Here is a 16622-nt window from a genome sequence, read left to right as displayed (position 1 = left end):
TTTCGTGTGTATAGGAACAATAATATTTTTTGCGGAGTGTGTTGTGGCAGGAGTTATAAACACACAGTTTACACACCATGTTACAATTAGTTCATGTGACAACATGATGACTAGCCATACGGTTGGAGTACCAAATAACTAACCTTTTTTCAAGGTTACATTAGTGCTGGCACAAAAAAAGGTGATTTGTTTTTCCTTTCCATCAAGATGAAAATGGGATGAGGGAGGAAGAGAGAGAAGAGCGGTAGAGAGGGGTGCAGGGATAAGAAGACAACAAACAAAAACTAACCCTGAGGTTTAAGGGGGGCAGCGTCATCTCCATGCACATCAGCCATTGTCTCAGTGCTCTGATTTGACCCCTGAACTCACACTGCCATTGGATTACATCCTCTGCATCTCTCCTAAAACAAAAACAAGTTTATAATGTTGACTTCATTAAGTGGCAGTCAAATTCTTTGGTGTTATTATACAGATTATTTACCAATCACATTGACTATTTATTTATTTTTTTGGGGAAAATGGCAAAAATATTAATTTCATTCACAACAGAGCTAAAACTAATTTTTTATTTCTTTAGAAACTTTGTTAGTAGGGTGAATATGGGGAGATATATGGGGCGATAGAACCGGTTAGTGAGTTGTACATTTCTGGTCACAATTATTGGCACTCAACTTTTTTTCTGTACATACAATCTGATAGGAAATAAATTGAAATGTGCCAAATTTGTATCGTCTGAAAACGATAATTATAATGCAATACATAAAAAAATGTAAGAAAACAAATTCTAATCACAATCATTGTCTCGTATCTTTGAGTACTTGAAAACAAAAGCTTTTGTACTCTTTATTCATCCAGCCATTTTCTGAGCCGCTTATCCTCACAAGGGTCACAGGAGCGCTGGAGCCTATCCCAGCTATCTTCGGGAAGGAGGCGGGGTCCACCCTGAACTGATTGCCAGCCAATCACAGGGCACACATAAACAAACAACCATTTGCACACACATTCACACCTCGGGCAATTTAGAGTCTTCAAATAAGATACCATGCATGTTTTTGGGATGTGGGAGGAAACCGGAGTGCCCGGAGAAAACCCACGCAGGCACGGGGAGAACATGCAAACTCCACACAGGCGGGGCCGGGGATTGAACTGTGAGGCAGACGCTTTAACCAGCCGTCCACTGTTCCGCCACTCTGTATTCAATGATTGTAATTTAAAAGTGCTGTGTTTTTGGAAACTAGCTATTGGATGTTGATTGTTTTATTTTAAATTCAATGTGCTAGTGTAAAAAAGGCCCATTATTCAAATTTAACATTTTTTTTTTTTTTTTATAAACATTAGCAATGCCAGACAACAGAAGAGTTAGATAAACACCGAAGCCTCGCTATTTGCTGGGCTTAGGACCATGCCCCGCTGTTAACTTTCATTAATGCCGATAGCGATTCGGACCTTTTGCTGGATCATCTTGAAAAGTTTTGCTTTCTTCTGCATCAACCCCGCAGTTAGCTTCGACTGTCGGACCTTGAATGAAATCTTTCAACATGGTGTTGTTCACTCTCAAAACGGCCCGCTAGCAGTTAGTGGCCAACGCTAGCTACTCCTCGCTAACATGGCGCCATAAAAGGAGCCAAGGGCGTGACAGAAACTGCATAAAGGTGAGTTTTTCAGTGAATAGTTTTCAGTTAGGATCTACAGAAATATTTGCATCAACACTGCGTGGTGTCCCTGTTCCATCCAGAGAGAGCTTTAGGAGACTGTGAGAAACATGAGGGGTCCCATCAGAACATGACTGCCTGGGAGGAACGTACGGGCATCTGTGGTAAACCACGTGGGCCGAAACGTAGTGCGTCTTTGAGCCTCCGAGACTCAGCAGCCCAGCCCCAACCCGGCCTGTCACGGACACCGTGATAGACTGTGAGAAAACTTGGTAAGACTTGAATATGCAAATGAAAAGTGACACACTCCCACGGCGCACTACGTTTCGGGCAAACAGGCTACTGGCGGCCACCATGACGATGTAATACATGTGTAAATGTGACCAAAGTAATGCACATAATGTAGCATGCTGATAGGACAAGTCCCAGAATATACTGTGATAGCCCACGCCCACCATGCTTATGTTTAATGTGTTACAAAAAGAAATCCTCTGTACTCTGGTTCTCACTGGAGTCACTTGATAAAGCCCATACATGGCTCATTTAAAATGTGTTTAAGAGGTAAATTGAGGTGTTGCAGAATGCACATTTCAAACAACACAATGCCAAGTTTTATTTGTTCTCTAAATCATGCCCTACCCCAGTGCTTCTCAATTGTTTTCTGTTACAAGCCCCCCAGGAAGAACAAAACAAATTTGCCAGCCCCCCACCCGCAGCCCCCACGAGTACACCTCTATATAACATTGTATATAAAGGATCATCGAATCTAATCCTTAGAAACATTGACGAACGTACAAAAGAAAGATATAGATCAATTTACAATAAAGAATACATTTATTAATGTTGTTTTCAGTCTGTAACAGAAAATAAAGTGCATCAATTTCCCTGTAATAGAAAAACAAATGAATAAATAACTCTTTTGTTTCAACTGTAAACATTTTTGTCTCATTTATATATAACAATATAGAAACTAACTTAAAAATAAACAAAACGACTTGTGATGATTTTTCTGTTCCTTCTTTTTTTCCTATCAAAAAAGTCACAATTAATGGCTACAATGAGCACGTTTTGCAGTGCACAGCTTTTCAAAGCGGTGTTTGAAGCATGATACTGCAACTCTCAACTCCTGCTCAATGTTTAGCTGGGACCTGTACTTGGTCTTCAGTGCAGCAACAGCAGAGAAGCCAGTCTCACATAGGTACAAAGTTGCAGAATGCGCAAAGCCCTCTTCCCCAGGAGTGGATACTGCCTCCCTACACTCAGCCAGGATTCACTCAAAGTCTGTGATGAAAACCTCAGTCTCAATGTGGAGTCAGACGTCATGTCAATGAATTGGCCCGCCTCTGCAGAGCTGAAACCAGCTGGAGCTGGTGCATTGAAAGGATCTCTCACCAAGTCATACTGGGTACTGTTTTCAGGGAAGTACTTTTTTAAAGAATCCCACCAATGATGAAATCACTGAGGTAGCATTATAGTCAGTAGCGTCCACAAATTCATGCAGGTTCTCAAAGAAATCAGTGTTTCCTTCATCAAGTCACCTGCCTCACATTCTAAGCTTTCGAGTGAAGGAGCTGATCTTGTCTGTGACCTCAAGGAGGTGTTTGAAGCTGTAAATTTAATTCATTTAGTTTTCCAAATATGTCACTCAGATAGGCCAGCTTTCCCAGGAAGTACTCATCGCTTAATTTCTCTGTGACTCCACACTTGTGCTCCTGCTCCAAAAACACTTTTATCTGCTCTCTGAGCTCAAAAACTCGGGAAAAGACTTTTCCTCGTGACAGCCACCTTGCTTCACTGTGGAACAGCACCGCTTGATGTTCAGCACACAGCTCCTCGCAGATAGCAGAGAAGACTCTTGTTTTTAGTGGTCTGTTTTTTTTTTTTTTATATATATATAAAATTTACTACAGCAATGTTAGTTATCACCTCACTTAATTCAAGGGACAGGTGCCTTGATGAAAGTGCTTCTCTATGTATAACACAGTGTGTCCACTCAGCATTAGGTGATGCCTTCTTGATGAATGCTCGGAATCCTTTTCTCATCCCTGCCATGGTCTGAGCACCATCACTACAGACACCAATGCAGTTCTCCCACTTTAGCCCATTCTCAGATAGAAAGCTGTCTCTGACATATTTACAAAAAAGTAGATCCTCACACAGGGAATTTGAAAAATCAAAACGTACATATACAATAAACAAGCAGTTTTTATTGCTGTCAGTTGCTTCATCAAATTTTAAGGCAAAATGTTTATCTCTGAGTTTATCCACCAACTGTTAATGTTCTGCGATTGGCGGGCAACCAGTTCAGGGTGTACCCTGTCTCCTGCCCGATGATAGCTGGGATAGGCTCCAGCACGCCCGCGACCCTAGTGAGGAGAAGCGGCTCGGAAGATGGATGGATGGATGTTCTTGGAGATCATTTACGATGTCCTTTATACGTCTGGCAACAGTGTCGTTGGACGGAGGGATGGTTTTTAGTTTTGCAGCGCTTGCGTCATCTAGCATGACAGAGACGATGTCAACTGCTGCCGGCAGTATCAGCTCCTCTGCTATGGTGTGTTTTTTTTGCCCTGAGCAATTTGGTACGCCACCTAAAAGGATGCTAACAGTGCTTGCTGGTTTACAAAGCAGGATGATTGCTAATACTATTCAGCACGTTTTCTCTGAAAAAACTCCAGGGGCTTATCAGCGTGATTAAGGTGTAATGTATTTAAATGGTTCTTTAATTTGTTAGGCTTCATGCGCTCCGCTGCCAGCGTTTTTAGACATATTAAACACACCGATCTTTCCTCGTCTCCCACCGTAGTCACCGTGAAGCCAAGCGCTACAAATGCTTCGTCAAACTTCCTCGTCTTAGCTTTCGGGTGACTTTCATGTGTTATACAATCTCCGCCTCTCTCTGCCTTTCTTATCATCCCTGTTAAAAGTTTGTTAACTGCTCGTACTATTGCAATAAACACTACTACGCAATAAAGCAAATACTTCGATAGCAACACTGCCATCTACTGCAGTGGATGTCCAATTACACGTTATTCTAGTACGGCAAATCATGTTCGTCAGGGTCTCACATGCGCCCCCTGGCATCGCAACACGACCCCCCCATTGTACATACTGTACGCTTACAATTTTTGTTTTCTTTTAAAATAATTTTTATTATTGTCTTTAATTTATTGGATAACGTCACCCAATTTATGTTTAACAAATTACAAATAAATACAACATCGACAACAAAGTCATCCATGAAATCGTCATATGACAATTCACTGGAGACTACTTTATTTATGCTTATTCTTGACAGCCCACAGAAGGGTGTTTGTGTTATGGTAGATCTCAGGTAAGTTTGAATGAGTTTAAGCTTAGAAAAACTTTATTTCAGCAGCAGCCTCTGTGACAGGGAGAGGTGCAAAAATTCTTAAGAGCGACCTACATGGAACCATTTTAGTAGGGGTGACGTCATGGGGATTTGTTTGGAATTACATTTTAATATTAATTGGGCATTGCTTAACATTTGAATCTATAAGTGTTCATAGAAATAACTAATGTAATTATATTCAAAGTGACTTATTCCTCACCTGTTTTGACGCCCCCTCGAGTCCACGGCACCGTAGCATTTGTTCACCTGGCCTAATGAGCAGGCAGGCCCAGCTCTGATTTGAGTATGCCGCAGGCTAGTCTGCTTGGTTCAAAATGTGAGGTGGCCCCAGATGTGAGGTAGAGATTTCTTATCAGCATGTTATAAGCTGGCGGCACGGTTGCCGACTGGTTAGAGCGTCAGGCTCACAGTTCTGAGGACCTGGGTTTAATCCCCGGCCCCGCCTGTGTGGAGTTTGCATGTTCTCCCCGTGCCTGCGTGGGTTTTCTCCGGGCACTCCGGTTTCCTCCCACATCCCAAAAACATACATTAATTGCAGACTCTAAATTGCCCATAGGTGTGACTGTGAGTGTGAATGGTTGTTTGTTTGTATGTGCCCTGCGATTGGCTGGCAACCAGTTCAGGGTGTACCCCGCCTCCTGCCCGATGATGGCTGGGATAGGCTCCAGCACGCCCGCGACCCTAGTGAGGAGAAGCGGCTCACAAAATGGATGGATGGATGTTATAAGCTCACAAATTTAAAGTCAAGGAAACAAAACGAGCAGAAGAAGTAGATGGCCTATCGGGTCATATTTGTTCATGTCAATGAATATTTTGTAACCGACTGTCCTTACTACTAATCGAGTTAAGGAAACCATAAATTGTTCTGTAGTTGTGTTGTTACATACACCACTAGTACTCAAAAAAGGTTAAGGATATTTGGCTTTTGGGTGAAATTATCTTAAATGCACTATAACTTTTTCAGGTGACCTTAATTTGATTGACTTTAAACTATTGATGATCCAACAGTTCAGTGTTTCAGCAATTTTTGCACAAGTCGCTGTTCTCTAACAAGGAGATGAATGGCAAAATTCCTAACAGGTGTTTGATCCATGAACATTTCCAAGGACGTCCACTCGTATGCCTTAGGTTCTGTGGCTCTTCTCATCTCTGTATCGCTGTCGCAATCTGTTGATGTCACTCTAAGGTCTGTTGTCACTGCTCTCTGAGTTCATTCTGTTTGAAGCTTGTCTTTGACGGGTGTCAAACTCATTTTTGTCTCTGGCCGCATTGGAGTTATGATTTCCCTCAGAGGGAGGTTAGAACAGTGAAACCATATAAATGTTTCATCACCAAATCCTATTACCATTACACAACAAATTGAGGGATAACTAGTTTTGAAATCGGAAGACAAGGATAATAGTTTGTTCAAGTATTGTTTAAGTTACTGTAGAAGAAGGGTTTGGTAACAGAAAAATGCAATTATTGTTTATTATTATGACAATTTGGAATTTGGGTACAGATTTTAGCAAAAATCACAGAAGTTGACGAGCATGATTTGCTTTCGCGGGCAACATAAAATGAAGTGGCAGGCCACATCTGGCCCCCGGGCCTTGAGTTTGACACCTATGTCAAAATGTGAACAGGAAGAGGATTGTTTAAATACCAATTCGAACAGAAGCAGGAAATGTAAAAGAAATGAACAGAAGCAGGAAACGAACAGAAGCAGGAAATGTAAAAGAAATGTAAAGTGTTGGTCGATTCATGGATCAAAAACCTGTTGTGAATTCTGACGTTCAACTCCTTGTGAGAGGACAAAAACAAAGTACAAAAAGTAATGAAACATTGAATGGTTCGACATGTGCAAAAGTAAAAAAGAGAAGGTCAAATTATATAAATGCACCTGTAAAGGTTATAGTGCATTTTAGGTTCATCTTGAAAATCTCACCTGAAAGTCAAATGCTGTATCGTATTTGCTTTCTAGTAAATTAATACTAAATTAATACTCTTTCAATAATGTGAGACAATCTTTATCATCTATCCCAGCTGTAAGCATACCAGTATTGCTGATCCTGTGATGTGGGTGTTGTTGATTCAAACAAATGCCCTCCTATATCCTGCAAGAACGCATGAACCGTCCATGTAGTACAATTCAATTACACACAGTGTATGAAGGAAAATGTAACTTGATGCTATTTGTTTCTCTACATGCTTACCTCACTACTTGCAGAAAGTTCTGAGACGGAATGATTCAAACTTGAGCAGTCAAGAAAGTTGTAAGAAGAAATAACTGGGATAAATTCCTCGTTGCCCTTGATTGAAGTCTTCTCGTTTCGTGTCAGTGGCTAATTTTGGCACACACAGCAAAATATGCACGGATGCAAATTCATAATACCAATCACGTACTATTTCTAATATTTAATTGGGAAAACTCCCAGACACTGATGGAACTAAAAACAATGTTGGTCTCATTAGGCTCCCAAAAAATCCGAACTACACAATAGTTATATTTTATAATAGTGGGCAGTACAGGATATTAAACATTACTCACTTATGGAAAGACACTGTCACATTGCCGCCTTGTAGTCAATTCACATCAGCAATTCAGTTGGCCTATGCTTACATTATCCATTAAGGTCATGTTTCTTGTCTTCAAATGTTTTTTTTTTTTTTTTTTTTTTAATTGACTACATCATATAAATCAATGAAACAATACTTAAAAGAATATAAACACCAAATGTTTTAGATAAAATTAATATAAATGAACAAAAGGGCATCTGAAAACATTTATTCACATAATTTGATGTGAATAACACTCATCAGTACAAAAAAACATGATACAAAGCAAAATCTCTCCAAAAGCGAATTCCTCTGCTATGAAATATATTGTATTTCCATATTTCCCCTAATATTACTATATCAAATAAATTAAAAAAATGAACATAGTTTCAAAACCAAATTAAATTAAAATTGAACAAAAATGACAACAACGATGTGTAACACAAAATGTATAACTGATATAGAGGTGGTAAAAATATTGACATAAATATTCATACTCTCTTTTTTTAATACCAATATAAAACATTTTCTAATGTGAATTTTTTTTCTTTTCTTTTTGGGGGGGAGTGAAGAGTTGGAGGTCGTGGATATTTTTGCATAAATGTAAAAATCCTTGATGAAGAACTTTCCAGTACAGGCAACGCGAGATGGTGTCAGGATGAGTCAACCGCAGCTCTCTTCAAATGCGAAACAAAAAAGATGGAAAAGCTACAAAAAAATTACATAAAAATGAACTCAAACTAAGCAAAAAATGGAAGTTATCATCAAATGTTAAAATGAATAATTCATTGAAACCTTGATGAAACTAAAATGACCAATTTCTACAAATTTATTGTACCTGGGCTCCTATATGATGATGACACTGGTTGAAAAATCCATCCAATTTGTCGGGTTCATAAACTGTTGCCGTCTGAGAATCTGTGCTTAAAGGAGGAATTCTGAGGGATTGAGGGAGCTGTTAAAAAGAAGAAAAAACAATTGGAGTTTAACAGGAATGGAATGTTAAAAATAAACTTTTTTCTCAAATGTATAAGATAACCTTGATTCGTCCCATAATGGGGAAATTTGCAGTCAACTTATCAATATGCATGTATGTACTGTATGTATGTACATCTATATATCTACATAGATCTCTCTCTCTCTCTCTCTCTCTCTCTCTCTATATATATATATATACATATATATATATATATATATATATACATATATATATATATATACATATATATATATATATACATATATATATATATATATATATAAATATATATATATATACATATATATACATACATATATATATATATATATATATATATATATATATATATATAGGCGGCATAATGGACAACTGGTTAGCACATCTGCCTCACAGTTCTGAGGACCCAGGTTCAAATCCGGCCTCGCCTGTGTAGAGTTTCTGCCCGTGCCTGCATGGGTTTTCTGCGGGTACTCCGGTTTCCTCCCACATCCCAAAAAAAACATGCATGGTAGGTTAATTGAGGACTCTGAATTGTCCGTACGAGTGAATGTGAATGTTTTTTTGTTCATATGTGCCCTGCAATTGGCTTGCGACCAGTTCAGGGTGTACCCCGACTCTCGCCCAAAGATATATTACATACATGCACAGAGAGAGAGAGAGAGAGTTTGTAAGAGTCAGTGAGGCTTTGCCAAACTAATAATAAATTAATATAATAATATAAAATAAATATAGAAAAGCAAAACAACTTACAACAAAATTAACAGAAGGGAGGGCAGCATCAGGTGTGGGATGATCTCTGACATCATCATAGGGTTTGCCAGGAACACTTAAGAGTAATTATGAAGAATCCAAAAATGTTGTGTGTGTATAGTGAACAAAAAGCATCCAAGCAAGTCAGTTTTATATAAAAAGTATAAAAGTACAAAAAGAAGTAAAAAAGTAAAATATAAAGTACAAAGGATCACAAAGACTCATATGAAAGTATTTTTTGCGTAACTTTAATTCTGACAAAAAGTGTCAGTGTTGCATTCAGGTGTTGTCGCATGTTAGCGTCTGTTTGATACTGGAGTTACACAATCCAATTATAGAATCAACAGAACACAAAAAACATTTAAACTCTATACAAACATTTGAACCTCTGTAAGCTTTAGATACAGATCTAGATTTTGTCAAAACACCTTAACTATGCATCTTATTTAGTAGTGTCAAAAATGATACAAAATAAACATTGTATTGAATTTCTAATAAAACAAGGAATACTGCAAAAATAGTTTGCCGAACAGCATGTATTAGTTCAGAAGGCAAGCATACAACTAACATTTTTAGCCATAGAATAAGAGCTGTGAAGCCATTTTAAAAGAAGCAGAAATGTCACGCTGGATATACTCTATGATGCGTTGTTAATTTATCCTATAAAACACTATTATTCTCTTTAAATTTATAGCAATGCTTTGTTTTCATATAGGAAGACCCTTTAGACATGGTTGCCTAGAAACAAAATGATTAGTCAAGGTAAGGCTTGATTTATCCACATGGGAGGCAAAATAAATAAATTAGAATTTCTTTGTTATTAAAATTATTTTTCTCCTGAAAGAAATGCATTTATAAAATATGATGGTACTGTTGATAGTTATGTTGAATATGTCAAATAATGAAGCTCTTAAGAGACAGATATGGCCAATCAAAATTTGCGGCTATAGCCAGTTGAGGAAGATGTGAAGGAAGACGATGAGTAGTTGATGCTGAAGCCAGAGCCTGCATCGATACTGCCCCTCCTGGATCCTGATCGGGAACCTGTCCTTGAACCCGTCCGTGAACCATATGCAGATCCAGAGCCACTCACAGTGTAGGGACTGTAGAGGCCTTTGCTGGACTGTGAGGAGGCCTCCAGAAGCCTAAGGCTAGATCCTTCCTCTACCATGCTTCTATCCATAGCATCTCTGAAAGAGATTTTGAGTTTTGTTTTTGGACAAGTTAGGTATCTCGAATAGGAACTGACGTCTCTTAGTTTCTGGGCTGTGCGGGCATCGATTGTGCCCTTTTTGATTGATTCATCCAGTGAGACTCTTCCCTCAACATCAGGCTCAATAAGTCCACCGGTCAGATATTGTACCTCAAGGAATCGTTGACCAGCTTCATAATACAACCAGCCCTTCTTTAGAGCTTGGGAGGCAGACATCCTTTCTTTAGTTCTGGGGTCTTCAAATCCACTGAATGCTTTTTGAGCCATATTAAGACGATCAACCATGACTTTCTCAAGAAGCCCTTTTTCTGCAGCATTGGTGACTGAAAATCTCTCCCCACTTGAAGGATCAATTATTCCACCAGTACAGGCTTGGGCTTCCAACAATCTTTGGCCGGTGATATTGTCTACCAAGTTTCTACGAATGGCCTCAGTGATCGATACCTTCTCCAATGTGTCTATGTCCAGGATTCCAGCTATAGGGCCAGTCTCCTCTGTTGGATCATTCCATATGACTGCAGGTGGTTTTATGGACGGTATTGGGCTCATTGGAGAGGAGAAATCAGAACAAGTGGTGGAACCAAAGGAAGATGAACGAGACCGGAAGCCTCCCATGTTTCCGGAAAGCATGTCGGCAAACTCTGTGATGGACAGGTTTCCAGATCGATATGTTTCAAGAGCATTGTGGTCAATGAGGCCACGTGCAAGAGCATCATCAACATCATACTGCCTCCCTGACTTCCTGTCAATAATAATGGATTTGACAGTACCATCGGAAGATGTCATTGTGATTTCTTCCCATTCACACTCTTGTTCAGCGAGCTCCAAGTATGTCTGGTGGTCAATGAGTCCCTTCCTGTAAGCTTCATACACTGTCATTTCTTTGCCTGTCTCTGGGTCAACAATAACAACTCTTCGTTTACGGACTGATGATTTTGACGAAGTCTTTCTTTCTCGTTTCTTTTGTTTAAGGAGAAGGAGAACCAGGCCAGTGTCAGGATCAGTAATGCACCTTTCCATGAGTTGCAGGTAAGTTAGGTTCTCTTCAGTGTTGGGATCGAAGAAGCCTTTGGTGTCATCAGATGGGTCTGTCAGTATTTCATTCATTTCCTCATCAAAGAAGCCACGTTCATAGGCCATCTCAACTGGCAAACGGTGGCTTTCCTCAGGGTCAATTATTCCACCGGTGGCTATCTGAGCCTCTAGGAGACGGATACCATGATCTTTTAGAATGAGTCCCTTTTTCATGGCCTGGAAGAGTGATATTGTCTTGCCTGAATATGGATCCCTATATCCTGTCACTGCACGCTCAGCAGAGAGAAGCTTGTCCTTGAATTCTGGTCCAACGATTCCCATTTTCACTGCTTCATTGACAGTCAGCTTGAGGTTTTTAATTGGGTCAATAACATACCCTGTGGCTGCCTGGGCCTCAAGAAGTTCGAAGGCTGTACCTGGCCTGATCATGTTCTTTTTCATGGCTTGGTAAATTGAAAGACGTTCCTTTGTGTTTTCTATAAATACACCTGCAATGCAGCTTGTTCCCTCAAGGTACTTTGATAACCTACTACTGACCTCCTCCACTGAAATAAGACCTTCATTCAGTTCAGTGACGGTTTCCTGGTCAATAATTTGCGAAAGGAGAAGTTCTTCCATTGTGATCTGTTTTCTAAGACCTTTGAACATCAATCTCTTGTCTCCCAGAGAGAGGAGACGCAATCCGCCCTCTAACTTGCATCTTTTAAGTAGCTGTGCATATGACAATTTCTCGTCAGTGACCGGGTCAATGAATCCTTTAACGCCATCTGTTAGTCTCTCATTGGTTTCCTTGTTGATATAACCTCTTTGCATCGCGATGTCTGTAGGTAGATGGAACTGGAATTCAGGATCAATAATTCCTCCAGTGGCAGATTGTGCCTCTAACATTTTCAGAGCATAATCCTCTTTAACAAGATCTTTTTTCATGGCCTGGAAAAGAGATATGACCTTTCCGCTGTATGGGTCCTTGTATCCCGTAATAGCTCTCTCAGCAGAAAGTAGTTTATCATGGATCTCAGGGCCTACAACACCCTTACGAACGGCTTCATCAACAGTAAGTGTCTCATTTTTTACTGGATCAACAATGAATCCTGTCGCTGCCTGTGCTTCTAAGAGGCTAAGGGCAATTTCAGGTTTAATAAATCCCCTGTTCATTGCTTGGTATATACTGATCTTTGAGCTTGAGTCAGTTTGGACCCCAGCAACACAGCCAGTGCCATATAAATAATGTTTCACACTACTCATCTCCATTATGTCACGTATATCTCTTTTCCCCTGTTTAAGAAGGTTGTATGTCTCCAAGTCAATGATGCGGGCATTGTGGAGCTCCTCAATAGTAACTTGTCTCCTCATTGTCTTACATGAAAGAGGATTTGCATTTCGGATTATCTCTCTCTGCTCCATGATTTCAATAATAATTATGATCATTCGCTCTTTAGTCATGTTTCCAGAACGATATTCATCCATAATCTTCTGCCTCTGCTGTTCTGGAATCAAATTTGAGTTCACGATGTCCCAGAGGTTCATGGTTTTATCAGCAACACCCTCAATTGGAATGTCAATTTGGGTATTGGTCAGGTCACTTTGTGTTTGCTCCTCTGTGAAGAGATATGTCTTCTCAACAACTGTAGGAGACTGAGGCTTTGAGAGTGGGAGGATGCACATGCCTGTATCTGGATCTCTTTTGCACTTCTCTTTAAGCTGTCTATATGTTACATTTTCATCAGTTTCTGGGTCTGTGAAAACCTTGTTATCGTCAGATGGCTGAGAGAGAGTGTTAGCCATTTCCTGACTGAAAATGTTCTTTTCGAATGCAATATCCATTGGGACACGAAGACTGTTTACAGGGTCAATTATTCCTCCAGTGACCATTTGTGCCTCTAGGAATGGCATGGTTTGGTCTTTCAAAATGAGATCTTTTTGCATAGCTTCAAAGAGGCCTATTTTGTTGCCTGTAAATGGATCTTTGTACCCTGTGACAGCTTTTTCAGCAGAGAGCAACTTTTCATGTAGCTCTGGGCCGACAAGGCCTGATTTTACGGCTTCATCTACTGTCAAAAATTGTTTTTTCACAGGATCTACAATGAACCCAGTGGCAGCCTGGGCTTCCAGAAGAGAAATACCTGTGTTGTGTCTGATGAGGTTTTTCTTCATGGCTTGATAAATGCTTAATTTCTCTTTTGTAGGCTCTAAGAAGATGCCAGAAACGCTATCTGAGCCCTGGAGGTATTTCGTCACATTGGGATTCTCACTGACTTTTTTAGGCGTTGTTTTGCCATGTTGAAGAAGATCGAATGTTGTTTTGTCAATTATTTTGGACTCATAAAGACAGCTTGCTGGAACGGGTGACCTGAGACCCTTGAAGCTTAGCTTCTGCTGTTTCTTTGCATCCTCTTCCTCTGTAAATGTAATGATAATCTTTAGTATCTTTTCAATTTTTATGTTTCTAGATCTAAATTGTTTGAGCAGGTCAAGTCTTTGTGCCTCAGTTATATAGTCAGAGTGGAGCATTTCCCAAATCGTCATTTTTCTCCCCTTGAATGGTCCAGAATCAGGTTCAATAGTTTCCCGCGTCAAAGCCTCTTTTGTCTGAGCTTCAGTAAGCGTTGGCTCTTCCTTTGCATTGATGGCTTCATCGGTGAGAAGCAGAAGCTGGAGACCAGTTTTCTCATCAGTTAAACATCTTTGGAAGAGCTGCGCGTATGTGGCCTTTTCTTTTAGGTTGGGGTCATAGAAACATTGTATTTCATCAGTTGGTTGGCTTAGAATCCGTTTCATTTCATCATCAAAATAATTTCGTTTGCAAGCAACATCATGGGGAACACGATGGCTCTTGACTGGATCAATGATACCACCAGTGGTCATTTGCGCATCCAGCAGTCGGATTCCTTGCTCTTTAGGAATTAGATCTTTTTTCATTGCTTGAAACAGAGACACGGTCTTGCCGGTATAGGGGTCTTTGTAACCTGTGACTGCTCTCTCTGCGCTTAGGAGCTTTTCATGCAGTTCAGGACCAACAACACCTGCTTTTACAGCTTCATCAACAGTGTACTTCTGATTTTCAACAGGGTCTACCACATAGCCTGTCCCTGCTTGGGCTTCAAGCATATTTAAGGCAAGTCCAGCTTTCAGTATGTCCTTTTTCATTGCCTTATAGAAGGACATTTTCTCCTTTGATGACTCGGTAACTATACCTGCAATGCAATTTGTACCCTTAAGAGCTTTCTGAACAGGTTCCATTTCAGATACCTCTTTGACAGTCTTATTACCCTTTTGCAATTTGTTGTACAGGTCCTTATCAATAATTTTGGATTCAAGGAGGTCAGAGGCAGGAACCAGTGCTCGAAGACCACTGAAGTTATTTTCATTTTTCTTCTCTTTCTCTTCTGCCACAGTGATTACAATCCTAATGATTTTTTCTATTGTGATCTTGCCTGTCTTGTACTGACGGAGAAGGTCTTTCTTTTGGTCTTCAGTGAAGTACTCAGAATTTATTATTTCCCAAATGGTAACAGTCTTTCCCTTGAATCTTCCAAATGGTACAGACACAGTTGTTTTGCTGAACATATCCTTGGTCTCTTCCTCTGTGTATATACTGGAGCACTGTGCAGCTTTATCTGTGATTGGCAAAAGAAGCAGGCCAGTTTCAGGGTCAGGGGAACATCTCATCATTAATTCAGAATATGTCAAGGGTTCCTGGGTGCTGGGATCAAAGTAACCCTTTGTATCATCTGAGGGGTTTTCCAAGGTGTTGTTCATTTCCATATCATATAGTCCCTGTTTGTAAGCCACTTCATTAGATACACGATGACTATTTACAGGATCAATGATGCCCCCTGTTGCAATCTGAGCCTCAAGTACTCTAATAGCATGATCATGTTCTATCAGAGCCTTCTTCATAGATTCAAAGACAGATATTTTGCCACCTGTGTATGGATCTTTGTAACCAATAACAGCCCTTTCAGCTAAAAGCATTTTATTATGCAGTTCTGGGCCAATCAAGCCTTCCTTAACAGCCTCATTAACAGAAAGCTTCTTATTTTTAATGGGATCTAGCATGTAACCAGTTGCTGCCTGGGCCTCAAGAAGTATCATGGCAGTGCCTGGGGTAATCTTCTTCTCTTGGGATGCTTGGTAGATAGATATCACTTTATTAGATGGTGTCAAAATACCAGCAATGCTGTTCTTTCCTTTGAGAATGGTTTTGAGATTTTCAGCCTCGCCAAGCTCTTGAACTGTAGTTTTACCATTTTTAAGCTTATCAAAATCTTTCTTTGGTATAAGACCTAACTCGTGAAGTCTACTCGCTGGGACTTTTTCACGAATACCATCAAAAGCTAAGGGATCTGCTTTCTTCCCCACACTGTCTAGTGTGTCACAGGTATTTTGTCCATTGAGAACATTGTGAGCCATAGTGACTGGAACTTTGACAGTCTGAACACTGTCTTTGTTTGCTGTCTCCATCTGCTGCAGCTTCTCCCGCAGTTTCTGGTTCTCTTCTTCCAGGAGTCTTTCTTGCTCTAGTCTCTTCTTTTCCAGTTCCTGCATTTCTTTTTGCTTGTTTAGCATCTCCTTTTCAGCCTCTTTCTGTTTATTAAGAGCTGCATCCATTGTAGCCTGCAATTTCTTCTTCTCCTCCTCCATCTGTAGTCTTTGTCGTTCCTGTTCATCTTTCAGAGCTTGTGCCTTTCTGACTTCCTCTTCAAATTGGCTCTCTAATCTCTTTTTCTCATCTTCAATGAGCTTCTCCTTCTTCAACAGCATTTCTTTTTCTGTAAGGAATGTTTGCTGGAGCATTGTCTTCTCCTGCTCAATTTGTTTCTGCTGTGCATCAGCCATCTGGCAGAACATAAGGAAAAAAAACAAGTAAGTACAAGTTTGTGAAGTACTGCATATATATTCTTCACACCAGTCTTTGTGTCACACTACACCACACCATACACCATACACCATACAGTGCAATCTGCTTATACATGATACATTATTCTATATATAATTATGTGGATTGATTTTTGTTTTGTTTGTCTATTTCGTTGTGATAAATGAAATTGGGGAGTTTATCAAGCAACTTCTTTTGGA

The 16622-nt window shown here is 39.9% G+C and overlaps 2 protein-coding genes across 19 annotated transcripts in view; both read right to left on the bottom strand.

Annotated features, from left to right (window-relative positions):
- Nucleotides 1-9423, bottom strand: part of macf1b (microtubule actin crosslinking factor 1b) — a 37837-nt gene extending 28414 nt beyond the window's left edge. The window contains exons 1-5 of one of the 3 annotated variants that reach the window (XM_061673869.1): nucleotides 9296-9423; nucleotides 8402-8518; nucleotides 7221-7349; nucleotides 7063-7121; nucleotides 290-401 (exon numbers count right to left, since the gene is read on the bottom strand). In XM_061673869.1, the coding sequence (XP_061529853.1) occupies nucleotides 290-328 (39 nt within the window). In that variant the 5' untranslated portion in view covers nucleotides 329-401; nucleotides 7063-7121; nucleotides 7221-7349; nucleotides 8402-8518; nucleotides 9296-9423. Of the gene's footprint in view, nucleotides 1-289; nucleotides 402-7062; nucleotides 7122-7220; nucleotides 7350-8401; nucleotides 8794-9295 lie in introns of those variants that run through there. The other 2 variants (XM_061673870.1, XM_061673868.1) reach the window with 2 other exon arrangements.
- A 104-nt stretch (nucleotides 9424-9527) lies between these two features.
- The window catches only part of LOC133401187 (plectin-like), a 124099-nt gene continuing 117004 nt past the window's right edge, over nucleotides 9528-16622 (bottom strand). For all 16 annotated transcript variants that reach the window (XM_061673856.1, XM_061673866.1, XM_061673857.1 and 13 more), the window contains one exon: nucleotides 9528-16382. In XM_061673856.1, the coding sequence (XP_061529840.1) occupies nucleotides 10227-16382 (6156 nt within the window). In that variant the 3' untranslated portion in view covers nucleotides 9528-10226. The remainder of the gene's footprint in view (nucleotides 16383-16622) is intronic.

The sequence above is a fragment of the Phycodurus eques genome, chromosome 4, assembly GCF_024500275.1.
Source record: "Phycodurus eques isolate BA_2022a chromosome 4, UOR_Pequ_1.1, whole genome shotgun sequence".
NCBI classification, from domain to species: domain Eukaryota; kingdom Metazoa; phylum Chordata; class Actinopteri; order Syngnathiformes; family Syngnathidae; genus Phycodurus; species Phycodurus eques.
Note: the sequence above shows the minus strand (reverse complement) of the source record. Positions and strands in the feature narration are given on the sequence as shown.